The 25,522-nt window shown below is 48.5% G+C and overlaps 9 protein-coding genes across 9 annotated transcripts; 5 read left to right on the forward strand and 4 right to left on the reverse strand.

Moving 5' to 3' along the window:
* Positions 1-840: 840 nt before the first annotated feature.
* M409DRAFT_30562 (uncharacterized protein) lies at positions 841-3,086 on the reverse strand (the record flags this gene model as incomplete). The annotated part of the gene is made up of 2 exons (XM_033809989.1): positions 841-855; positions 2,901-3,086. 2 exons carry the CDS (start codon positions 3,084-3,086, stop codon positions 841-843), a joined length of 201 nt encoding a protein of 66 aa, XP_033659819.1.
* A 1,371-nt stretch (positions 3,087-4,457) lies between these two features.
* Positions 4,458-5,537, forward strand: M409DRAFT_30563 (uncharacterized protein; the record flags this gene model as incomplete). The annotated part of the gene is made up of 1 exon (XM_033809990.1): positions 4,458-5,537. One exon carries the CDS (start codon positions 4,458-4,460, stop codon positions 5,535-5,537), a length of 1,080 nt encoding a protein of 359 aa, XP_033659820.1.
* A 1,406-nt stretch (positions 5,538-6,943) lies between these two features.
* Positions 6,944-9,025, forward strand: M409DRAFT_61204 (uncharacterized protein; the record flags this gene model as incomplete). The annotated part of the gene is made up of 7 exons (XM_033814671.1): positions 6,944-7,243; positions 7,292-7,355; positions 7,504-7,598; positions 7,718-8,104; positions 8,207-8,556; positions 8,636-8,858; positions 8,984-9,025. 7 exons carry the CDS (start codon positions 6,944-6,946, stop codon positions 9,023-9,025), a joined length of 1,461 nt encoding a protein of 486 aa, XP_033659821.1.
* A 5,469-nt stretch (positions 9,026-14,494) lies between these two features.
* On the forward strand, positions 14,495-16,186 carry M409DRAFT_61205 (uncharacterized protein; the record flags this gene model as incomplete). Its single annotated transcript, XM_033814672.1, has 5 exons — positions 14,495-14,597; positions 14,659-14,816; positions 15,147-15,289; positions 15,713-15,821; positions 15,872-16,186. 5 exons carry the CDS (start codon positions 14,495-14,497, stop codon positions 16,184-16,186), a joined length of 828 nt encoding a protein of 275 aa, XP_033659822.1.
* Positions 16,187-17,262: 1,076 nt separating this feature from the next.
* On the reverse strand, positions 17,263-17,640 carry M409DRAFT_30566 (uncharacterized protein; the record flags this gene model as incomplete). The annotated part of the gene is made up of 1 exon (XM_033809991.1): positions 17,263-17,640. The coding sequence occupies one exon, from the start codon at positions 17,638-17,640 to the stop codon at positions 17,263-17,265; it is 378 nt and encodes a 125-aa protein (XP_033659823.1).
* Positions 17,641-18,098: 458 nt separating this feature from the next.
* On the reverse strand, positions 18,099-20,000 carry M409DRAFT_30567 (uncharacterized protein; the record flags this gene model as incomplete). The annotated part of the gene is made up of 1 exon (XM_033809992.1): positions 18,099-20,000. One exon carries the CDS (start codon positions 19,998-20,000, stop codon positions 18,099-18,101), a length of 1,902 nt encoding a protein of 633 aa, XP_033659824.1.
* A 385-nt stretch (positions 20,001-20,385) lies between these two features.
* Positions 20,386-21,168, forward strand: M409DRAFT_61207 (uncharacterized protein; the record flags this gene model as incomplete). The annotated part of the gene is made up of 2 exons (XM_033814673.1): positions 20,386-20,729; positions 20,781-21,168. The coding sequence occupies 2 exons, from the start codon at positions 20,386-20,388 to the stop codon at positions 21,166-21,168; spliced, it is 732 nt and encodes a 243-aa protein (XP_033659825.1).
* Positions 21,169-22,098: 930 nt separating this feature from the next.
* M409DRAFT_30568 (uncharacterized protein) lies at positions 22,099-24,059 on the reverse strand (the record flags this gene model as incomplete). The annotated part of the gene is made up of 4 exons (XM_033809993.1): positions 22,099-22,191; positions 22,244-22,654; positions 23,563-23,835; positions 23,883-24,059. 4 exons carry the CDS (start codon positions 24,057-24,059, stop codon positions 22,099-22,101), a joined length of 954 nt encoding a protein of 317 aa, XP_033659826.1.
* A 292-nt stretch (positions 24,060-24,351) lies between these two features.
* M409DRAFT_61210 (uncharacterized protein) lies at positions 24,352-25,508 on the forward strand (the record flags this gene model as incomplete). Its single annotated transcript, XM_033814674.1, has 3 exons — positions 24,352-25,105; positions 25,168-25,345; positions 25,391-25,508. 3 exons carry the CDS (start codon positions 24,352-24,354, stop codon positions 25,506-25,508), a joined length of 1,050 nt encoding a protein of 349 aa, XP_033659827.1.
* Positions 25,509-25,522: the final 14 nt, after the last annotated feature.

Below are 25,522 nucleotides of genomic sequence, written 5' to 3' on the forward strand. Positions count from 1 at the left end.
CGATAGCCGCTTAGCTCTAAGTTATCGTCTAGTATAGCTTATATTACACTCGCTATATAATTACCTTCTAATACGTATATACTTTCGACTACTTTTAAAGCGATATAAACTAGTATATAAAGTAGGAAATAGGTCGTCGACGTCCTACTAATATAAAGACTTCTCTTATAAAGAGATCTCGTTACTATTAATAATAGCGTATAAGTACGTATTCCTTAAAAGTAAAAAGCGGGAATTAGTTATAGAGCTATAATACTATCGATAGTATAGCTTTTGTCTTATTACCGACTTATATCTTTTATAGCGGAGAGAACCGAGCCTCTACGAGTATATCTAGGCTACGGAGTATCTTTAATATATATAGAGACCTACCTATTAAAGCTATATATATTAATAATTAATATCTATAAGTATTTTCTCTCTATAGATCCCTAGACCTACTTACGATATAGTAAATATATGTCCTTAAATTACTCGATAGTCCGAACTCTACGCCTCTTACTAGACGCTTATTTAACGCTAATATACTATCTAATAGCGGCGTAGTAGAGAGTAGAACTAAGGACCGGCGATTATATATTATAGTCTTTTACTACTAGGGCGACGATAAGACCTCAAAATACTACTTATAATATAATAGAACTAACTATCTAATTCCTTTAGAAGTATATCGTATACTATATTATATTCGAGATTACTTATCTCCTATCTATTTTTAGATTAATACTATCTATATTAATTAGTACGATAACTTAGAAAAATTATTTTAAGTAGCGAAAATATATTATATATACTAAAATATAAAAAGGGTTATAGTATATCTCGGCGAGTATATAAGATCTAAGTAGGCTCCTCCTAGTCGTATTAGAAGCCTAATAGAGTTTATTATTAACCTCCTAGGCGATTATAATATCTCCTAAAGGTTTCTAGGGTTAACTTCGCTAATAATAAGTAACTAGATTAGAAGAAGCCGAAACTTTAGTTATATATTCTACGATAAGTATATAGACTTACTTAAATAAAATATACGGGAAATTATAGGTCTAAAATAGTTCGACTATATCTAGATTAAGTAGGAGATTTAGGCCGCTACCTCCGTTAAAATATAATTAGGATATTTAATTCTATAATAGTAAACGCTTTAATCTCTATAGGAATATTTTAATATTATCTTTCTATAGCTTAGTACGAGTTAATAGAAGACTCTAAAGCTATTACTAGAGAAATTATCGATTAAGATCGAGCGTCTAACTATTAGAACGCCTATAGTATATACTACTACTAATATAGATAATAAACCTAATTCTAGGCTAGTAGACGACGAGGCTAACTAATATAATATCGTTAATATAATCTAATAAGTAGTAGGAGTAGACTACTTATATATATATAATCGAATATTTAGCTTATTAGATATAACCTCTATAAACGTAGAGAGGATTAACGATAACTACTAGAATTGTTTCCTAGTATCGTATACTAAATACCCGTCTAAAATATTCTCTTAGCTTACTAAATATATTATCTACTAGGACTATTCTTTAAATATCCTATTCCTTAATTTAGCTTTTCCGAGACTTTACTATACTAGTATAATTAAAGGACAAGTCCTACCGTTCTAGGTACCTAATTAGTATTACGATATAGGATCCGTTTATATAGCTACTTACTCTTTAGAATTATAGTTAAAGTAGACCTAGACTTTACTAATATAGGATACTATTAGAATACTCTATATAAAAGGATTTTTCCTTAGAAGTATAGCTTCTCGCTTAAAACGACCGAATATAGTCGCTAAGGTATACTAGATATATTACTATCTCTAATATAGTACTACTAAGTACGTAGTTATATCTATAGGCGCGCGTCGTTTTAATAGAGTCGTTCTTTTTAAAGGAGTATTAATAGTAGTTCTTCTAAGGCTAAGAATAGACTATTCGATATACTTTTATATAGTACCTATATTTCCTCTAAAGAGAAGTAGACCTACTATCGATTATCTTAGACTAGATTTTAATATTATAATTAAATTTATATCGCTATTCTCTATCTAGTTAGAATCTCTAGTAGAGTATAAGAGTATTAAATTAGCCTAGTTTAGTTAAGTTCTTAATAGTAAGTTAAGCTAGCCCTACTTAAGTAGCTCTACTATAAGCTACTAGTATAACTTATTTATAGTAGTTCCTTTATAATATAGATTAGAATAGGAGTCTTCTAACTATTTTTAACTTCCTTAATAGGTTACTACAAAGTCGATAGGTTTAAACTTGTACTAGTGGAAGATAATAGATGTCTATAATTATTCTTAGTAGCGCTTTAATTTCCTCTATAATAATAATATAAATATATATTACGCTCTTATACTTTAATAGTCTACTTATATTCTAGGACTAGATACTTAACTTTTACCTAGTCGAAGTGCGTTACTTCTATAGTTAGCGGCAATATAACTTCAATATATCCTTAGAGGTAAGGGAACCTCTAGGTTTCGACGCGTGGGCAGACGCGACGTGATCTTGGGTTTCGCTTTAGCATTTCCACTAGTCCGAGAACGACTATCGGTGGAGTGGGACCCGCGGATTTCCCTGGGCCCCGTTGGATACTCATATATTAGGCTTCATATTGGTTAGGATAATTAACCGAGAACAGCAATCTCTCTGGTCCAAGATACTTCACCTCAAAGAAAGAGACTTATCGTCGAGGCGTATCCTGAAATCTTCGACTGAAGGAGTTCTCGAATGGAAACAAGCTCTTTCGCCCCAAGAATCGACAACAAGTGCACAAATCGTAGAGTACGACTACAGACAGTGCAAAGCTAACAGAAATTGTCGCGGCATCTGGTTTCAAAAGACTTTGAGAAATCGCCCAAAACAGGCTGTGCCGCCGAGGGCTGCACTAACGCCGCAGAAGACAATCAAGACTGCATATTGAGTCCCATAAGCAAACCCTGCGTGCGTTTCCCAACCCAGATCCAGTAATTTGGCGCTGAGAGGTTCGCTCGCTACCTCGCCGATGCCTTTGCCGGCCGCCATAAGTCCAATGACGATTCCAGTGTCGACGTTGCCATTTGCTTCATTTCGACGCATGACAGCCGCACAGCCAGGCCAGGTAGCGTTGAAACCTCCAATCACGATTCCCTAGAGGATGGCGAACATATAGAGCACAGGCTGCGATGTTGCCAAACCCTAGAAGACAAAGGCCGCGACCATGCCACCGACCGAAGTGATGGAGAGCGCTACCGAGATGTGGAAGCGGTCGGCGATCGATCCCAGCAAGATCCCACCAACAGCGTAGCCGCCATTGTAAAAAGCGAGGCTCAGAGGCCCAGCAAACGCTGGAAATCGATGACTTTTGCAAAAGAGGGCATCTAGAGAGCTGGGAGGAAGCAGCTAAGTGCATTGCATATGTTGCCGATTTGGAATAGCCAGAAAGGGGAGCGAGCTACGAAGGACAAATCTTGCGGACGGAAAGCGTTGGAAGCAGTTGGAGGGAGCCGCGGTTTGATGAAGAACAGGCATGGGATTGTCATGATAATCTGTGAGGAGTAATCAGCATATGATGATATGACGGTGGCGACCACGCTGTAGCCCTTCTCGAGCAGAATATCGAGAATGTGAGCGGCAATGAAGCCAGAGCCTCCGGTAAGCAGAAGACGAGTCATGTCGGGCGGCTTGTTGTAAATCGACGGTTCCGTACGTGGCCCACGGTGGTTGCGGGAAGGCTGTTCTCACAGGTTGACGACGAAAGGAAAAGCGTACAATGCGGGACTGTTTGCAATGACTAATGCGGATTTCAGTGTGTACAGTATCTAAGTTCTGTATGCGTTGATCTGTAGATTTTGTTGGGCCCAAGGTGAGCGTGATTACTTCAGGTTTCGCAGCGTGCTGAGTATTGTCCTGCCGCTGCACAAAATGCTCTTACGCGTCGCCCGGCACCACCCGCGTGTATCGTGGGCAGATGTTGAGCCTTTACTGACACTTTGACAGCCTAAGCGAGTAAACCCTGACGGGCAGCGGATTTCAATTGCGCATGATCACTAGCGACTATAGAAGGAGAGGATTGACGTCGCAAACAGGGACCCCTGGCTGCAGGCATGCTCACTGCTGAACTTCCGGCTCGACGCGGGCCGGTGATGTCTGCAAATTTCTCGCTTTCGCCCAATCATGCGACGCCCGAGGTCGATGCTCGGACCGGACGCGCAGCTGCGGAGGTTCAGATGATTACCGATACAGCGTAGCTGAAAATGGGCACCCATGCTGGCGAGCACCGAACTCAACGCTTCTCGATCAGAAATCATATGGAGAAGTGTCTCAAGCCTTGTTCCGGATGGATGGCTGTCACGTGCACTCGCTTGTTCACTAATCGGCTATTTGTGCAGTATTCTTAAAGGTACTCCATTCCCACCTTTCGATGGCATAGTCCTTTCACGTTTTCACCTCCGATTCATCCTGTTCAATATGAATACTTTTGAAACCCACGTAATCACGTATGCCGAGAGTAAAAAGCAGTTGTCTTACATCTCCGCTGGACCGAGCAATGGACCGCTTTTGATCTTCCTTCATGGATGGCCTGCAATCGGAAAAACATGGGCCCCGCAATTGAACGCATTTGCATCTCTCGGCTTCCGCGTGCTGGCGCCTGATATGCCAGGTTATGGTGGCAGTACTGCTAATCGTAACACCGCCGATTATGCACAGGAAGTCATCGTCCAAGGACTCTTGGCTCTCCTGGCTTCTACAGGAAAACGTGCGGCAATATGGGCCGCGCACGACTGGGGGTGCGGCACATGCTGGACACTAGCTGCGACACATCCACAAGCCTGCCTAGGTGTTATCAACATGTGTTTGCCATATCGAACTTTGGAGCTTGGCCTGGAAGAATTGATTAAAACTGTCGATCGTGACCTCTATCCTGTCACGGAGTATCCCAATGGGCCGTGGGACTACCAAGCCTATTACGAGCAATCGTTTGAGAAGGCTGTTGCATGGCATAACTCCGATATCCCCGGATTTCTGCGAACGACGTACCGAAAAGGCAGCAGCGCAACATTTGGCAAGCCTTCGTTTACTAGTACGATCATTCAAGATGGAGGATGGTTAGGTGGCGCCCTAAAGCCTCTGCCGGCCGACGCGCTCCCTGCCGAGGGCCGCCTACTGTGGCCAGAATTGGAGCAAGACGTCGTAGCCGCTATGGAGAAGACCACTTTCTTCTCCGCCGATGCTTGGTACATGAATCACGCTGCCAATCGAGCATACAACCTGGGAAAAGGAGTCAATGGTGGCGTGCTCACTATGCCAGTACTGTTCATCGGCGCAAAGTGGGATGCCATATGCGAGGTGGAATCCTCGGCTCTAGCGGAGCCAATGCGGAAATTTTGTACTAATCTTACTGAGGTGATGATAGATGCCGGCCATTGGGTAGCGTTGGACAAACCAGAGCAAGTGAATGCTGCTATCACGAGATGGTTAGTGGAGGAGCTCAAATCGGAATGGCCTGGATTTTGGAAGAATAGGTTCGTTAGCAATACGTCGAATTAGCAATTGCCGCGTGGTACGTCGAGCGATGACAAGTACATAACGCTATATGATCAGGTCAACCAATCTACGGGCAAGGCTGGTCAATGAATTGTGGAATAACCGACTCAAGGCCACGTGGTAGTGAGAGCCGTGTTTGTAGCAACGTTCGATCACTACCCTATCAGTCAAATGCCGCCATGCTAGGATTTTCGCTGTCAGACTTTGTCACAAAAACATGTTGCCACCAAAAGCACCTCAGTACTATGCCGCAATCGAATCGACGTCCCATTCGAATCGACGTCCTAGCGCCGGGGACCAGCGCCGTGGCCCGTCGTCCGTCCAGCCCGACCGAAGCCTTAGCCCGACGAGTCGCGCCGCGACGACGCGATCCTCTCGCGTAGTGAGCTGCGACCGCAACGCAGACATCGACCACAACGACCGACGTCCTACCCTTCGATTATGGCGAGTGAGCTCTTTGATCACCTCCCTAAGCTAGGCGTCGCGGTCTGCCGCAAGTATCACTATACGGTCTAGCCGTCGCAAGCGGCCCGTTACCTTCGTAGCCTCTATCCTCGTCTAGATACGAGAGACCGTAAAGTAATTGTTAAGGACCTATAAGTATAGCTAGGCCTATAGTTATCGGAAGACGGCTACTCCCTACTATCTTCTATTAAACGACTACTCCTAGGTTAAAACTCTCCTATACTAGTAAGTAGTACTAGCTTTAGCTAGAGAAGTATACTTATATTATAGGGAATATAACTAGTCTTAAACAATACTAGTATAAAGCTTATAAGTAGAGTACTAGCGAGACGAGAGGCGGCGGCTAGAGTATACTTTAGTAGGAGCAGATCTAGTAGTAGTAGAAAGTAGGCTATTAAGTAGTATACTACTAGCGCTTTTTCTACTATAGCTGCTACTATAGCTACTTCGAAGTACGAAACGCGCCTATATAGGTTATACCTATAGACTAATTACCTATCCTCTTATAGTTAAGCTCTTTTGCTATAGTAGTTTTAAAAGATTTTAGTAAATATAAAGCTATAGAGTAGTAAATAGAGGAATAGAGCTTGCCTGCCTCGAGGAAGAGGGCCGATACTTCCTGTGCCTGGTTGGGGAGCGCTTCGAGGGTGCAGTTCTTGTGGAAAGAAATCGCTGAAGAGGAGATGGGTTGCGCTTCCGGGAGGGAGAGATGAGCAGCACTGCTGTATGACGCTCTGCCGAGGATGAGAACAGCACTGGTGTGGAGAAGAGCGTGGAACTCCATTGGTGTATGAGGAGCCAGGCCTTTGAGAGGATGGGGAGGCAGTCCTTTGGGAAGACGATGAAGCGGTCGTTTGGGAAGAAGACGAGGACACAAGGAGAGACGAGCATGGCAAAGTTGTGGAAAGATAAGAGCAGCAGCCTCTCTGGGTCAATGATCACACATGGCGAGACGCGGAGATCAGGCAGCGTTCTTCTTGACTGCCGAGATGCTCTACAAGACCAGCCAACTTCCATCATTCGCGGCCATATATCACTCTTCGAAGAGGACGACCCTCGAGCGACCTCCACTGTCATCCTCCGCATCGAATTCCGGCGGCTTTTGTACCAGCTCCGTCACCAGCTCCTCCGCATCGATCCCTAACAGCTACTCGACCAGCTCTGTTACCATCTCCTCCGCCCCGTCTAGCAGCCGATCAATCACCCTCTCCTCCATCACCCACCTTCTGCACCGCTGGAATTCTGTGCGTCGCAAGTTCGCCCTAGGCTAAAACCCTAAAAACCCTAAAAAGTGCATCATATTGCCCGGCCGAGGCCTCCGGCATGTCCTCTGCTTCGGTCGAAAGCTCTCGGTAGGTCAGTCGGCTTCTGCGACGTCTGCTTCTGTTGCCACCGGTCCGTCATGAGCGATTATCTCAAGCAGGGTGTTACGCAGGAGCTGGTGGTTACTAGGTCTGATATGCTCTCCGCATCTTCGGGTTTCAACACTGCGTGCTCGAGGTAGGTTGCATCACGAACCGAATTGGTCCTGTGCCAAATATGTACGTCAAACGCGCTCGCAAAAGTCTTCGCTGTGTAGTAGGCCGTCAGGAGACCCAGGTAAGTTAGCCATGCTTGAGGTGAGTTGCGGGAATGATGTTCGAGGGTGTGGATTGAGCAGTTAAGTCTGCATTGGGTCCGCGATGGCGAGGTTCGAAGCCGACGTTGACCTTCAACAGGTCGTTTTCAACAGCCTCGTCTTGACGCTTCTCTGCGTTCGACCCGCCTTAGACCTGCCTCGATTCTCCTCCAACACCTCCCACGGCCATTCGCTCATCCATGGCCTGCTTCAGCTGTTCCCTGGGCTTTCCAAGGGTGAGATGGTCTTAGACTCTGCGCATGATGTTCTAGCACTGTCCCTTCACTTTCCTCGAACTGTTTGGCAATTTTTATCTGCCCATGCACCGCAGAACGGTCGAGTTCACCTTTTGCAAGGTGAGGACCATCGGAGGCTTTGCAAGACGGGTCAAGGACGGCAGCGAAACACTACTCGTCATGATCAGACTCAAGGACTGGACCAGCGGCTTGCAGATTTGGAGATGCTGTGTCAAGACCTGCATTGTCAGGTGCTGCGCAGGATTCTGCAATCTGCCAAAATCGGGTTGATATACGCTTATGCGTCGGACATCTCGAATGCCAATCGTCATGATGCAGATTGGATGATCTAGCGGTACAGAGAGTCGGTGCCTTCCGACGAAGTGGCCTGCTTTCCGTTTTGCACTGCGTCAAAGACGGAGGCGGAGTGGAAAAGCCTCTGGAAACATCGCCTCAAGCTGGTTCTCGATCGATCCAGATCGCAGAGTCTTGTTCGAGAGGTCATGCTCCACGACGATGCCGAATCTCGTCGAGGGAGCAGTCTCGCAGGTTCAAGATGCACATGGATCCCTGAGGAGAGATGTCGGAAGCGAATCGTCGATGAGAGCAGCAAGAATGCTGTGAAGCTCTTCGAGATTGCCGGCAGCTCAAGAGGTAGGAGACCAGGATGCCGTGCAGAGTGTAAGAGCAGGTCGTCAATTCAGTGAGTCTGGTGGAATTGTTAGGTCTCGAGCTGACGGGTGCCTTGGAATGAATCGATCATGAAACTAGCCAAATGGCAGCTTCGACAGACATGCTAAAGCGAACGAGCAACTTTCGACGATCATGCATTATCCTCATGCTCTCGAGATTCACACAGAATTCGAAACGACCGCTCGAAAGGTCGACCTTGCCCAGCCAGACCAACACGAATTGGAAAGTCCATCAGAAATCTCCGACATCATCAACGCCATTAGTACCGGCCTCGACAGAGCCATACCTTTTCGTTCAACGAACCGTTCCGCGGTATGTTCGTGCTTGGGGTAGACGAGTTGCAGCAGTCAGTGGGTGTGAAGCCCGTGCGGCAGTGATCCAGAACATGACTGAACGATCTCCATCGGAATTCGGGGGCTGACGATTCGAACCACAAGCAAAAAGGCAAGGCTCTTGTCGGGGAGTCGGGAAGGGCATGAATCAAAGGGAGGCAAATACGGCAAGCATGATCGCGAGTCTCGAAAAGCTCCAGGAACAGGGTAGGAGAAGTCGATAGGTGTGGAGTAGGCGAAGCGGTTGGGGAGGACTCTGACAATGGTTGTGTTCCGGCTACGAAACGTCTGGAGCACATGGATGCTGAACTCAGTACAGCAGACTCCAAGTAGATGGTTCTCAACCTTGGCTTTCGGCGGAGATGAGGTATGGAAGGTAACAGAGGCCAATTTGATCTGACAGACCAGGACTTGAGTCTCGAAGCGCACCGAAGACTCTGGCGGAGAAAAGGCTGACGCTGGCATCAATCGGTCGAGATGCTCATTGCGGAGGAAGAGCATAGACATGCTTCCGAAATGGACGTCGCCGACGAAGAGTTGGAAGCTGAGGTCGAGTCTTTCATTAGCAGCTTCCATATCAGAGACAGGACGACCTCGCTCCGGAGAGCTGTTGCTCGAAGCAGTTGGAAGAGTTCAACGCCGTCGATGGATTGAATTGCCCAGTCTTATCCTAGCATTGCGTTGTCCGGTGTTCAGGATATCATCAGTCACAACGCCATTCGATATGAGGTCTTTGTCGACCAGCGGCATGTTCCAAGACTGCTCGAAGCTCTTCCTGTACCACATCGTATATACGATATGAGAACCCTGGCGTACTCCCGGTCGTTGACAAGATCCAACCAAGGGTTGAAAGCGGGTATCTCGAGCGGACAAGCCAGACCATGCCCGAGAATCGCATCCATTCGTTGCCCATCGACCAGTCCTTGCTCTGCGGTCGATTCTAGCGACGCCATGAGCACAATGACCTTCACTCGGGGGACCTGGACTCTGCTGAAAGATCATACCTTTGGTAGAATGCCTTCTTCTCTTGCTGCACCCCTCTCCAGGCCGTAGAGGCTGCTGCCGACCGATTTGTCTCCGCCTTCTACCCTTGGATGTGTTTCGATCGTCAAGTTGTGTAATGGCTGTAGTACAGGTGGATGTTGAGCTCACCATGGTAAAACGTCTCCAGCAATGCCTGGCAAATGGGGCTGATGGAGACTAGCAGAGCGATCTTGGCGTTGTAGTGGATGGGCAGCAAGTCAACAGCGCAAAGCATGTCCGTCGAGAATGGTAGAGCTCCGTTCAGCTAGGCCCATGATTGTAGGGACACCGTCGGTTGGGCAGCCATGTTTGTCGGGAGATTAGTCAGCTCGTTGATTATTCCACAGTCATGTTGCTCGAATGCGAACAGTCCAGCTCGAACATCTCGGACTTTCCCCTCGCTGAGCGCTTGCTGAGACCGGCTTCCGAAGAGCAAGCCTTAATCAAGATCGTTTTCGAAGTTCTGGAGACATACAATGTGATTGATCCGAGGGGCAGCTGGTGCAAGAAGTGCTGAGCTTTGTAAGCATCTTCTCCGGCGGAACGCAGTCGGGTTTGGGCTGGACGGGCGGGAAGAGCAGTCGAGTTTATGTCGCAGTGTTCGTCTCTTGACAAGATCTTTCGGCAAGCTGGTGTTCACGATGGTTCAGAGTATACAGGGTTTAGTGAGGAGGTGCCAAATTCCATGTCTCTTGCGAAGTAATCACGCTGAGGTTCTCAGAGACTCCTCGTCCCGATTGTCGTTGTCGTGGACTGGAACTTCTTTGCAGCAGTAGTGTACAAGAAACTGGAAGCGGGTGAATATATATACAGCTTTGGTGCGAACATAGGTGACGAATCACTCGAGACGGTAGTTTGGAAGTACGGACTGGAAGGGGGTGTTCTGTAAAGTCGATCATCTTTTGGAAAACTGCAGGAGATCGTACATTGAGCAGTTGGTTGTATGAAGGCCTAGTTCATTGACCTTGCCTCAGCTATTATCTTTGGAGTGATTGCTAACTTGAGAGGTCCTTCACCGATAGTATCGAGGATATGCTACAAGTTGTCTAGACTAAGTAAGAATCTATAATAGCCGAACAGTTAGACCCTTAACCTTAACAAGCTACGTAATAGTAGAGCCCGAGTTAGTTAGGGATAATATTATTACGTATCTTATATTGCACATAAGATTTCTTATTAGACGATAGTTAGATATCTTTCGATTATCGTACTTAGGCTTTTTAGAAGAGAATACTTACTTAAATAAAAGTTATCTACTTTATTCTATATAATATACTTTAATAGTAAGCGTAGAGATAAGTAGTCCTATATAGTATAACAAAATAGCCTATTTAATAACAAGATTATAGGTAAATAGTTAAAATTCTACCTTAAAGTCTATAGGCTAGCTACGGTAATTTATCGCTAGCTTATAAATAGGTAAATATAAATAATTAAAGCTAATATATATATAAATATTCCTATCGAGATTAATTTCTAATTTTTTAAAAATAGTTATAGTAGACTAGGGAATATAAAATATCTACTATCGATAGGATATTTTCTTTAATATATAAATATATAATATAGGACTATAGTAATAAAACTAAAATTTGTAGTATAATCTATTAAACTAAATTAGGTTTTTAGGTAAATATACTAGCTTATTTTATACTACTCTAGAACTTTATAATAGTACTATTAGATAGAGGTTACTTTATATAATTTAGAAGGAAAAGCCGAAGTTAATTATTATCCTAACGTATATAAATAGTAATATAAGAAGAGCCTCCTATACTTTATATTATATAATATAACTACGAGAGTAGATAGACTAGTTTCCTAAGCGCTTCCTAGTTATTAGCTCTCGTCTTCTATACTTTAAACTTATCGCTAATTTTCGTAACTTCGACTCTATTAAAAGTCTCTCTAATATACTAATTTTTAATTAGAAATAGAGTTCTACTAAACTATATTTATAGTATAATCTTTTCTATCGTAAACGCTTACTTACTAGTTTTAATTTCTATAAAGTATATCTATTAGCTACTACTACTTTCGTAAATAGTAATAATATATATATTAGAGATACTATTATTTTAGTCGCTTATAGCTAATATACCTAAGCTACTAAAGGTTTACGCTAGGTTTGTACTAGGCTCTTTAAGTACTACTTTATTTTTATATCTATTACTTCTTCTATAGTTATTCGACTTATTATAATATATATTAGTTTTAAAGTATATAGCTACTTTTAAATTTCCGAGGTTATAGCGAGTAAAGCGATAGTATCTAGTACTTTTATCTAGCTCTAGTCCGAGCTAAATAAAATATTTCTTAAAGTTATAACCGTAGCTATACTAATTAGAAGCGCGACCTTTCTCGACGTTCTTTTTTTCGTATCTTTTAATAACTAGAGTATTTTTAATAAGATATATATTAAGACGAAAGCTATTTTACTTGCGCTTATAATAGAACTAGAGTAGCTTTCGAAGACTATTACAATTAACTAAAACGTTAATTTCGTCTATTTAAAAATTAAGATTTATAATTATTATAGCTTTAAAAGTAGCTTCGAACTAGAATCTAGAATATCTAGCGCTATTCTAGTCGATATATTATCTTCTAGAGTCTTATAAAATACTAATAGGTAAATAGCAATAAACCTAGTTTACAGTATATTCTACGATAAAATTAGTATATATATCTAATCTCGTAAATATAGATATACTAGGTATATAAATTATTAGCGTTTTTCGATCGACTTAATTATAACTATAAAGGCGGGCGCGGCGAACCCGTATCCGGAAACGGGCGCACCCCGATCGGGCGGGCGCGCGCCCCCACGCTCCTTATAAGACCTCACCTCCTCCCTCCTCTCGTCCATTTTGCTCCTATTTCCTTTCCCTCCACTCCGCGCGCCCCCGCCCGCCCCTGTCGCGTCGTCGTCGCGCCGCCGCAGCGGCCTCGCATAATCGGTTCGCGCGCCCCGAGCGTCTCGTCCCACCGGTGCCTCCCCGTCGTCGCCGCCGCCGTTCGCTCGAACTTACCACGATCGCGCCGCACGATCGAACGACTCCTCGACGCTCGACACGGTGCCTAAGAGGGGCGTGGAGCACCGCGCACGCATCCTTTCTAGGAGTCTTCAGCGTGTGCTCTTAGCGATGTCGCCTACGTTAGTCTACCGGGACCTTGCCTACGCTGCTCGGTGCCCCATTTCCGTCCAGCTCGATGAGCCCCACACGCGAATGCACCTCCCCTCGTCGCGCACACCCCTCGTGCCGTTTCTTACTGAAACCCTTAGTTCTGTGCGGCACGGGCGTCGGCTGTGTTTGTAAGGGGGACCCTCGGCCCAGGATCAAAGCGCCCTGTCTATGCAGGAGTTAGGAGCCACTCGCGTAGCATATTAGTGCACATGCACATAAGATAGAGACAGACGCTGGGCTGAGGCTTACTACGCAGGGGGCGCGAATAGCGCTCGATGGGCACATCGAGCTCTCGCCAGGTCACCGCGCCATTGCTGCGCACCCCGGTCTTCCAATTGCTGCTCGCTTACAAGATTTTAATAGCGAGGGTACTTAGGCGCCACTGAAGCTAGTGATAACATAATTATCTCCGCGGAGATAATGTTCAAGGATGCGTTGTCGGCCGCGCTCCAGCATGCCCAGCTGACCTGCACGAGGCCCTGCCCTTGCATTACGCGGATGCGACTCGACTGCAGCGACAGCAGATGTCTAGTCACATGCTTGATCAGCGCGGCTTTTACGCTCTTGAGGCATGTCACGCCACTGTTCGGGATACTAGCATTGCTATATGCGGACAGGGATGGGCGCTATTCGCTCCTGCGACAGTCCTAACGTATCGCAGGGCGGCCTCTCACCGTGCTACGCGGATACGTCTATCTGATTATCTCGCTTCTACTACCGAGGTTATAGGCCTCCGACCCGTCCGAGGCGTCGAAGGGTCACATTACCGTACGGAGCCGAGCTCGACGCGATACAACATCGCAAGCCACGAAACTGCTGGCGTGTCTCTAAATTGAGCTAAAAGACCGTCGGGAATGCGCGCTGACGGCGCACAGACTGGCAGCTGGCTTTCACAGTAGATAACAAGTGGCTCACGCGCCGTGCGCTGCTGAACTGCGCACCCCTGCCTGACGCAGCTGCGCGGCGTACGGGCTATCTGGCCCCTAATCGGGATACAAGTCTCCGCCGCTGTACGCGTAACACTTCATCATCGACGCGCCGGTGAAGGACACACGCTGTGTTTCAGCCGCACGGAGCTAAGATTGCTAGCAGTGGTATCCTCGAACCCTACCACCTGATAGGTCTCGCTGCATTCCACCTTCCGTCTCCTCGCTCTCACCTTCCCTCACGATCTGACTCGCCTTATACGCACGATTCGCCGACTCTCTAGAGCATTAGGTCCGTCGAGCGCCTAAACTTGTTCTATCATTTTGCACCCTTAATCCGGTCGCTTGGTTTTGATGCGCTTTCCGGCATGTCTATTGAAAATATAGCGGCTTCGTTCCTTACTAGAGGGCCTATATAACTCGACAGTATAATTGTTTATAAAGGACCGCCTGCTTTGAGAAAGAACCCTCGACCGGCAGCAATGACGCTTGTGGAGGAGTCTCCTTCGAGGCCTATGGAAGGGCTTGAAGTCGGACGGCCTACGTCCACCGGCAAGAGTGATTCGAGAGCGGACTTAGATGAGGGTACGTGTCTTCCGGCCTCGAGGGATGCTCGTGAAACGAGACTAACGAGTGTGCTCTGTAGGCATTGCCGCGGATGTAGACTTCTCGTCGATAGACGAACATGTGCGTCATGACTGCTACGACGATGTCATGGACACCGTCCGGACCCCGCGCAACGGAGATCAGCAAATGTCGCTGGACTGGCTCGAGCCGCTCGAATTGTTCAATCTCGGCGAGGTCGTAAGTAACGATGGGTTTTCGTCTGAGCTCCAAGCGTAGGATATTAGCGCTACTTCGATGCTGGACCTGGGTCCGACGACAGACCTGTTAGTAGTTGACATCGACGCTTTTTCCGAATTGTCGCCGTGTGGGCAATATGATTCTGTAGAGGTTGCTACAGTTCAACCGAGCGCTGTGCAATCGGGCCCGGAATCACGAGCATCGACAGAAGAGTCCGTAGTCGACGCTGGGCTTGGAACGGCGACAACTGACTCGCTATCGGTGTTCGACTGTCGAGGGCTAGCGATAATCGACCCTGTATCGGATGACTAAATGAACTTCTCGGCCGAGAGCAAGCCTGTAGCAAGTCAAAGTGCCGCTGGACCCGTCGCCTCACCGGGTCCGGCGACGATGAACGCCTTAGAGCCATCGGCAGCGCCGCGACGAGAGCTGCACCTAACTGACACGGAGACCGGGATAGGCCTCCAAGAATCGTAAGAAGGACTATCTCATAATACACATGCCTAGTGAGCGCATCTCTATAGCGGCTGCTACAATGGACGCTGCAGACAAAGTATTGACTAAACGCTGTGTAGCCAGGACATCGACTTGACCGACCTTGTACCTCCGGCAGTCGAGCGCGAGAAATGCCCCTACGCAAAACAGATCGATGGAGAGGAAGAGTTATATTAGCAAGACTCTTAGCAGCACAAGTCTGAACCGGGTGAGCCCGTCCTATCAAACTCGGTCCTGCTGGCCGATCCTGCCACCGACGACGAGGAGGGCGTGCCCTTCGTGCCTGGCAGGAGACGCCACGGCCCTCTTTCAGTCCGCTCTCCGTCACACAAGCAAGACGACTAGGACTTCCGAGAATATCCCTTAACAAGTTCCGAAGGACTGTATAATACGCCGGGAAGCTCGTTCCGCGGCTATAGAAGCAAGTATAAGCGAAAGCGACTGCACGTTGGGTGTGGACATGGCGACGATGACGATGTCACTGGCGAAGAAGCCGAGGTTCTGCGCGAGGTAAGATGTGGATTCTCGTGCCTCCGATGATGCTAACATGTATCCCGCAGGCGAAAGACGGATTACAGAGGCGTCGCAAAGCTCGCAAACGCCGCGGCAACACTGATTGTCGCTCGCCACATCCTGGCCGGCCGGTCATTACCGCGTGCTCGCCCACGACTATGCTAGTGCTATTCCAACTAACTCGTAGGAGACACTGCCGAGATGACGATGCTCGCTCTCGGCTGTCTAAATCTTGCGTCGCATCGACATCGCCAGAGCCGCTAGAGCTGCAAGAGCAACCGACCTGGGCCGTTGACCGCATCGTCAAATGCAGTCGGAAGAATGGTAACGTGTTCTACAGGGTCAAATGGAAAGATACCTAGGAGCCTGCATCCAGTCTGCACGGGTGTGCCGACATAGCCGTCGCAGAATTCCACGCTGGGCGTCCTGCTAGACGCTCCTACAACGGTTGAATCGAGACGAGCTTAGTTTTGCGGCTTGTATATCTATGTTGTGTGTCAGTTCAAGATGAGAGCGCGACCTACTCTTGCGATCAGCCCAAACTTCGGCAGGTCCCTGGCTCCCAATAAGCAACCCGCTGGCGCAGACAGTTCTCACCCCTTCCCGTTAGACGATCAAATCGGTAGAGATGACCACAACCACCATTGGATGCCGGTGGCATCCAACATGCCTAAACAGCATCTCTTAAACAGAATTTTGTACGACTACTCGACCTTCTATCTTTTCTTCTATACGTTGGATAAAGTAATGCGACCCACAGGGACTGAGAAAGCACACCTGTCGCTTCAGAGCCAACCACCAAATTGCAAGTGTCCAAACTCTGCGTACATTGCCAGAAGCCACCAGCTAAACGCAACTGACTTTGTGAAGGGCCACCCGGGCCTTGAAATCCTGTTGGTCTTAATTAAGACTCTGTGCTGTCGCCCACTTCAGCAGTACTCAGCCAGCCCTCCAGCAGTTCGGCCTTCGAAATCTCTTCCCCCGGCGTGGGTTGGACTCTCCAGGCTAGGTCGTGGTGCTAGGAACGAAGTGCAGTTTTCCGCTGTATGAACGACTCAGGATCCATTCCAAGGTCTTCGCATATCCCCCTTTTATTTTCCACAGCCTTCGATTGTTGTGCGAGATCCTCGGCCAGTTTGCGGTGATCTGCCCGATACCGTGTCTCGAAAAGGGAATCGGGTGTGCTTGGTTCCATCTCCTGGTCTCTCCGAAATTCGCGGCGCTCACGGTCTTCGTTGTACGTGTCAATCAGATCCGAGATACGTTCCTCCAAGATCGACTTGTCTCCGACAGCATCAATGTACGCTTGGACTTGCTCGGGTATCTCCTCGGACTTCTCGGACGGGGTGCGCATCCCTCCGAGGGGAGTGTCTTGCATGCGCTTCAACAAGGTTTCGGAGCCTTGACAAGTCTTTAAAACTTTCCCAAAAGAAGCCACCTAATGGCTGTCGAGGGTCGTGAGCTCGAACTGCAACTTCCCTACCTCTTTATCGATGTCCATTACAACCTTCGATTGCTTTTGCATCGCCGACATGTCCTTATCCAGCTGTTTCTTGAAGGACTCCACGCCAATATCGTCCGAACTCCGCTCCTTTCCCTGAGTGGCTACAGCCTGCGCTATCTCCGCCATCGTCTCCTGAATGAATCTGAGTCGATCCAAGCACTTTGCCATTTCCGCAGTCCTTTGCGTGCTCACATATTGAATGGTGTTACGTTGTCTCTGAGTCTTGGCGTACAGGTCGAGGAACTGATCGAGGGAGCCAGCGCTTTCGCCATCGCTTGGATGAGACCTAACCGTATGGGGCGGATGAGACATTTGCTTCCTGCAAGACGACACATCAGCACCTCGTTAGGCACCAGAAGCCATGATGAATGCAAATGCCTTCAGTATTGTTACCCACGATATGCAAGCTGCTATAGCACCACCACAAGAGCACAGTGCGCGGTCAGGAAAGGGCCTTCGTCTGCGGAAGGAGCAGAGCGAAAGAGAAAATAGTGAAGTTTGAGAACGACGAATCCGCGGACTGGCATGCTTATATATGTACACACCACGAAGTTACTGCACGCAGTCACCGGTACTCAAGGCTCGCCAAGTTCTCCGACACGTGCAGCACGCTGCAAACAAGAACGGAAAGGGCATGTGCAACAGGGTGGCAAGCCACACTATCATTCCAGTGAATGTTATCGCGCTGGGGTTCTTTTGCTTCTGCCTGCTCCATTCGATTTGGCAAGATGTGCTACATTGCAAATTGACAAGCGTACGTACACACTAGTCTACGTGAATACATTTGGCAATGCTGGCACTGTCTCTCGGATCCAGCCAATCTTTTGTCTGAAGAATTCTAGTTGAAGGGCGAGCAAAAAAGCTGGATCTTCAAGGCTGCCAGATCCATCCATCCCTGACTCATAGTAGTTGACCCTATAGTCAAACCTCTGCAGCGTCTCACCAAGCCGCCTCGCCTTGCGAGTGTCGAATGGGTCGCTCAAGCTATTGCAGCCTATCAGAAGACCATGTTGCTGTGCGCCTTTGTGTCCCTGAATAAGGCGACCAGCTGATCGAAAGGCTACCTCGCTGCTCCAACGAGGATTGTACGAGCCGAACGCTGCGAAGATGCCTTCAGAGACGGGATAAATCTCTATCAAAGCTGCGCCGTGCTCGAACGCACCCAATATTGCGATGCGTCTTGGGACGGTCACGTCGTTTGTGACGAGGTCCGTAACGATGCAGGTTGCATCTGTGACGGACGAGACGGTGTCCGAGTAGTCACTCGGTACGAAGATGATGGCACCGCCAGGTTCGAGCCACCGCTGGCCAAGAATCGTATTGTAGCCTGGGATCATGTCGGGGCCGCAGAAGATAAGACATACAGGCTGCTCGGCTGTTGTCCCCGGAGGGCCTACCATAATGTATGGGATCGATTCACCCTTGAGATTTCCCGTGTGGTGATCGGTAAGACTGTACCCGACAGTGTTGAAGGTCGTCGGCGCCTGGCGCAACAATTCAAATTTGCCATCAGGACCGCTACTCGTCCAAAACGCTGGAGGCGTGAGCGGGCCTTGCGAAGTCAACAGAAGCGTACTGTCTGTCTCACCGGCGTAATCGTCCAACGTCGCAATTGACATCACCTCGCCTGCAGGTAGAGGCTGCGCAGCCACTTCTAACCATCCGTTGGCGGGCTTGAACATGCGAATGAAATATCGGAGGTTGTGACGGAATAAGATCACCAGATGAGTCTGGTCCAGAAAGGCTTCTTGGAAACCGCTTGAATCGCAAAGCTGAACTGGCTTAGTGTTCTCCGCGAACAGTTGCCCTACCGACACCCCCACGATTGTCCCGGCCTCGTAGTTGCCCCCATTAAGCGACCAGTCTTCTTTGAGCAGGATTGCCAATTGTTCTCCACGGATCACCCACAGGGAAGTCTTTGGGATGGGCAGGCTGACGTAGGGTCCCTCTCGTCGACCCAAGTAGATGACGTTTGTCAAGGGGGTTTCGACATCGACGTACACCACCGCTTCATCCTCCGCTCCCCAGTCACGAAATGCTTTCGCCAAGATATGGTCTGGTGCCACGACGAACAAGACTGGCGCACATTCAGCTAGGGTTCCACGCATCCAGAGCCGTACAGTGCCTGCCTCCCCTGCCTGGGTTCGATTGTCACCTCCATTCAAGGCCGACATGAGCAGAACTCCATTCTCCTCGAGCCAAGCCACTTCGCTTGGCGAAGTTGTTGTGAGCCTGAACTCCTGGTGGGGCACTGGTGTACAAGTGCGCAAGTCCCACTCACGCAGTGCGTATATGTCCTCCGCGACATTCCGCAGTTGAACTATGGCCTTTTCATGCTTCGGCGGAAGTGACCAGAAACCGCAAAGCACCCACTCTGTGTGCTCGTCTGCGTTCAGCTGACCAACGTCAACGACGACTTCCCCAGCGTTATCGAGCTCCCGATACTGCTGCATCGTAGTCCGGCGCCAACACCCGGAAGGGTGTTCTTCGTTCAACAGTCTTTCGTATAGCATGCCACCGATGCGCGTTATGGACGGGAGTAGTCGATTTGTGTCGTTGTCTGCGAAGTGCAAACCATGGTGACCGTAGCGAGGACCATCACTGCCTAGCATTTGCAGCGTTCGCATACTCTGGCAACGCGCCCACCCTGGTTCGTCGGTCGATTCCTGCATCTTTGCTGCTGGAAGGGTGAGCAAAACGGTTCACGGCGCGGCAGTCATCGTGGTCAAGGCGACTTTTAAAGTCTTTTGAGCCCAGTCGTGATCGTCGACTCGACTCCAATGGCCTTTGATACATTCACGTCTAGTCCCAATGATCAAGACCAAGGGATGATGTCCAATCCCGGGCCCTTCTTAAAACAGTTTGCTTTAAGGCCGAAACAGAAAGGATTCCTTCCGAGACGTGTTGGCTTAGAGTCTCATCGAAAAGACAAGTGTGGAGTGCTGCGCTCGTGTATCGTCGTCGCGGCGTTTGCGATTGGACTTAGGTGAGATTGGCATATATTCTTCCGTTACGCTGTCTGGAAGGCAGGCTTAGTGAACACACTCGCTGACAGCTATGTCCTCTTTCTTGCCGTGCGGCGATGGCATCGATTTCAATGTCTGGCAAACACAGCTTGATCGAATTTTCGTTCCACGCTCGAAATACCCTATTCTTCGTTTGATTGGGCCGGAGAATGTTGTCAATCTTCACCTTGAAATGCCAGACCCTGGCGATGTTGCTGAACTGCGATGTACCACGGCACCGCTTCCCGCAGACATACACGGTCTGGAGATGAATGAAACTAGTCACGCGCACTGCTTCGCGGACGTGTACATGTTTCTCAAGCAGCAGGGTCTGGAGAAATGGAGGCTGCCGCGAGCAGCAAGCGAAACAATCAGTTTTCAGGCAAAGTTTTGGATGTAAGTGCATCGACAGGAAGTTAGAACACAACAGACGCTGATTGTTGCGAGGTATTCGATCATAACGTGTCTGGCCTCTGCTCGAGGGGCATTCTTCTTGCAAATCGCTGTCACCCAGGAGCCGCCATTGGCATCTTTGTGGACCCGTCTATATCCACACATTCCGTGCCCGCAAGAAGCTTTGCGCGAGTCGATGCGCTCAGTTGCAATGCATGTCGAGGAAGAAGCCGCAACCTTGGATATGGCCTGGAGCTTGTTCGTATCATGGCGCGAGGCATTCGCACAGTACTGGATCCACGACGTTCGTTTTGACGACCGTACAAAGCAGCCTTCCAACACGGCCATGAGGCAGGGACGAGTGACCCTCAGCGGTATGGAAGCCCACACAGCGATAGTAGAAAGAATGAACGCCCACATCAGGGCCGAACGATCACCGTAGATCTATCATCTCTTAATGAAGTGTATTTCAGTCAGCGTCTGCTAATTTCATGCTTGTAGTCTTGACTGCCACAGGATATTAGCGATCCATTGATTCATAAATGCGACAGAGCCCATACCCTTCTACCACGCTTCCCTTGGCCCTGTCAACGCCGGTGCTTGCAGTGCTTGCGTTTTTATTGAGCATGTAGTCGTTCAGGGTGGATCTTGTTTGCAATGGCATTTATTCTTGCGAGTCCATTGAGTTCAGCTAGTGTTATGGCTATGAATCTTCTTGTCTCGATCACGAGGAGTATTCTCGAAACGGCAGGCCTCACGCTGGACGGGATCCAGTCTCGTAGAAAGTCGTTGTTGCTGCAAAGATCGTAGATACGTTCCAAGCTTTCGAATTCAATCATGTAATTCCGAATCTCTGGGCGTATAGATGTTGCGCTTTTCTGGACGGTCTCTGGCGGCATGTCTGCGAAATAAATGTTTCCGGCTGCAGTACGTGAAGTGCCGGAGGGATGCACTCTTCTTGTGTAAGTTGGGTCGTGGCAATATAAATACTGAGTTGGTCAGGCTGATGCTGAAAGCGTAGTTTCTGCGTAGATGAACCCAGGTCCTTGACAGACTAGAGGACAAGCAGTCACTTGCGCAACACAGCTCGCTCTCCAAGACCTTTGCAGAATGTAAGCCGGTTGCGTGGTCCATTCCACCAATCTTTTTCGTTCGTCCTCCCATTTGCAGTCAGAGTAAGTGGAGTTCGAAACAGACATTGCCAAGGGATGTTACAGTAGCGTAGAGGACAACGAAACTTCTCGAGGCAGTGTGCTTTTGGAGGTCTTGTTCGAGGTACAGCTGTTTGGAAATTACGGTCATCTCGAAATACGTTCTGACAAGATCTTTGCTTGCACGTGAACCAATACCCTCATCAAGACGGCGCATGAGCTCATGGTGCCCGTGCCCAAACCCAGACTCCACCCTCCACGCGCCCGTACCGTCCATATCGAGGATCGAAGACCCATGGTCCAGGGGTTTGTGTCTACGAGTGCAAAAGTTAGCAATGTCTTACTCGATCCGTCTTGGCCACTTACCCCAGGAGTGGCATCCGCACATGGATCAAATCGGGTACCCATCATATTACGGGTCATTGTGAATCCTTTACTCTGTAGAAGGCCGTACAAAGTATTTACCGCTCTGGGAAGCTGCGCCAGGTCGTAACGACCAACGGGAGTAAATACGCCGTGCCCTTGTCTCTCCTCCCAGGTGAATGCCAGAGACAATTCATAGTAGGAGGTCGTCCACTTGTCCAGTATTTCGGACTTGAAGTATTGCTCCCAAGCGTTGGTTCCTTCGGGGGACGCAGTCGGAGGTTCAAATGCGACCAGTACTGAATACGCTGCGCGAGACGTGGCCATGTCGATTGCTGTGAGGTGTAGACCTGAAGAGAGCAGACTGCGAATAACGATGAACGTCGATGGAATGTTGAGACTCTGGGGGAAGACCTAGCTTTATAGTGCGTTGCAGGATTTCTTTCATCTATCTCAGGTGACTTCCAAGATCGTGCGAGGTACAGCACATTGGAGATGATATGAGCTGCATGGATCGACATGCAAGAAGATGAGCAAAGGAAGCGCCATTTCTGGACTTTCTCAAGTCACGCCACGATGAATGTCCGCAAGTTCATTCTAAGTGTTTATGTTTACGGACATCAGGTGCCCTAATTGAGACGAACTAGAAGAATCTCTTGCATTGCCAATGGGAACACACGCCCTCGTATTGATACACGTCTACTCGGAAGATGGTGAAGCACAATATACCTGCCAACCCTTTGCTACTAAGAGCCTAGACGGCCTGATCTTAAAGAGCTCGATGGTGGCCTAATACTAGCGTGATACAAAGTCCTCGTGGAAGTAACGCCGTCATCCAATCGGCTTGCGCAGGATACAACCCTGTCCCTTGATCGGTCCGAGAGCGTACTGTCTGTACTCTCCAAGGGTGCCTGATGCCTTGTCTGCCGCCGATTCTGACGTTCACGGTAAGCCAATAGAGTTGGGCTGTAGCGCAGCGGCAAAACAAGCACAAGCAGTTGCAGGCACTGGAGAGTGAAGACGACTAGGGTTCTTCTCTTGTCGAGTAGCGCCGTCCAGATCCACATGAAGACCAGGTTGCTGAATACCGTCAGAGCGATGCCAATCCCCCAATAGTGTACTCACATGCAACGGAACAGAAATGGACAGATCTGTGACCATTTCTTAGATGTCGAGCAGTCTAGTCTTAAGATCTTCATCACTATAAGAGTAGTGAACCCCAGCTCTGCAAGACTGACATTTGCTGTCGCTATGTATAGTGCTATGAGTTTAAAGGCCTTTTTGGTTAGTCCCGTCGCCAAATCTCGAAAAGCATTACTTACTGTTGAGGCCATTGGCAAGCTCACGAGTATGATGCTCGCGACGCCTGCACATATCGCCACTGACACGGCATATTTCCACAAAAGGCCAAACTTGCCAATCGCGTGCAGAACCACAGCATTGAGCTCCAAAGACCCTTGGCTCAGCAACATGGCCGCGAACAGTGCAGTACGCGAATGAGCGACCTCTTCATAAACCTCACTATTGCCGTTCGTTACGATGCAGTTTTGTTGGGATGCAACAGTCGCGATAATGCCGAATGCCGTGGCAGCACACTTCGAGCAGATTAGCAGTGCGGGACTGGATCAAGACGATGACATACCCAAGCGCCGATGCTCATTGCGGCCTGAACAGGAGCTGTCCATGCTGGGATTCGCGGACCGCTGGCGGGGGCGGAGAGTGCCTTCCGCTGCGCTTGGTAACTGCCGAGAACAAGTGCTGGAATCGTGCCAAGGAGCAGCAGAAAGACAATGCAGATGATGAATGACCAGTCCTCCATTTTAGGAGGAGGTGACATGTGCTTGACTTGTCTTCAAGCTGCCAGTCGGAGGTGGTCACGTCTTGATATATCATGGATGCACAATTTAGTGTCGCTTTGGACGTTGGCAATGCCATACGTTTTTGTGAGGAGAGGGAAGGTGGCCAATTTGAGCCGCGAGCCGTACGCTTGGCACCCAGGCGCGGGACTAGGATTCTCCGCTGAAGAGGCTAACTATAGATGGGGTGCGACATTTCGCACCCCATACATAGCTTAGCTCCTTCACCCAGCCACGGCCAGTCTCACAACAGACATGACCTCTGCAATCGATAATTTTCGAGGTTCACCATCAGAATACATATTGTACCTTGAGAAAACAATCATTTCATTGAGACAACGTCAGGCTCAATGCCATTGTCATGCTGCTTCTCCACATACTCAGGCGAACGACCATGATCATGTCGAACGAAGCGGACATGAGGAACTGGAAATTGTCCAGTTCTGTCCCACGGCGAGCTCCCCGACAACGAATGTGACAAAGAAGAGAAGGTTGGAGAGACACATGCCCCGATGGCAAGAGAAGGTCTTAACACTCGTTGAGGAAACTCCCAAGGCGAGCAAATGGATTCTCAGGCTTCAGGAGAAGGGTATATTCGATGCAATGTGCAATGGCAAGGCCGTCAGCAATCTCCTGCTCCTGGACGCCGAAAGAGAGACTAGGACTACATCTCGTGAAGACTTCTCTATGACTAGAGTATTCCGATCGAGCCCACTCGCCCGCATCGAACATTATGCGCGTGTATCAGTGCAGAAGGAGATGACTGCCGCTGTAGCCACATCACTGGCGAACTACCAAAAACTCCTGGTCCTCTCTGCATGTGTCGTGTTGGCAGGTACGGGCACCGCGAGTGAGGACGTTTACGGTATTGTTAGGATCTGTATGGGTAACGACGTGACCGACGTGCACTGCAGGAGAATACTGCGAGGCTGCCGATTTGTGCACGAATTGATGGACACTCTGTATATGGGTGGTTGGGGCCTTCGAGCCTTTGAGCTTCTCCTCCTCTGTGAGTCTTCGATGCGGTACACAGCATTGTTCGTTTCTTTGAATAATTGACACTGAATGAAGGGAACAAGACGCCGGCCTTTTACTGCACAGTTGCCTATGCATACGGGCCTAGTCTTGAGCTATTGAAGGATAGGCTTTGCAACAAGGAACTCACAGGAGATGTCGAGATGAGTCCTGCTACTTGGACATCGATCTTTGCGCCCAAGATCATTAAGGATATTCTGGGCGAGTGCATCGAGTAAGCCAAATATCGTGTCGATGCTTTCGTGGCTAATAATTTCAGGGTTGCGAAAGTTGCAGAGCTTCTTGGCTACAAGTACACCTCTCTGTTCAACACACGCGTAAATGCGTGGGATTATCGAGAATCCCCAGATCAATCGCAGGTCATGCGTGTAGAATAGAGGCATGGTCCGTT

The sequence above is a fragment of the Zasmidium cellare genome (genome assembly GCF_010093935.1).
Source record: "Zasmidium cellare ATCC 36951 unplaced genomic scaffold M409scaffold_67, whole genome shotgun sequence".
NCBI classification, from domain to species: Eukaryota; Fungi; Ascomycota; class Dothideomycetes; order Mycosphaerellales; family Mycosphaerellaceae; genus Zasmidium; species Zasmidium cellare.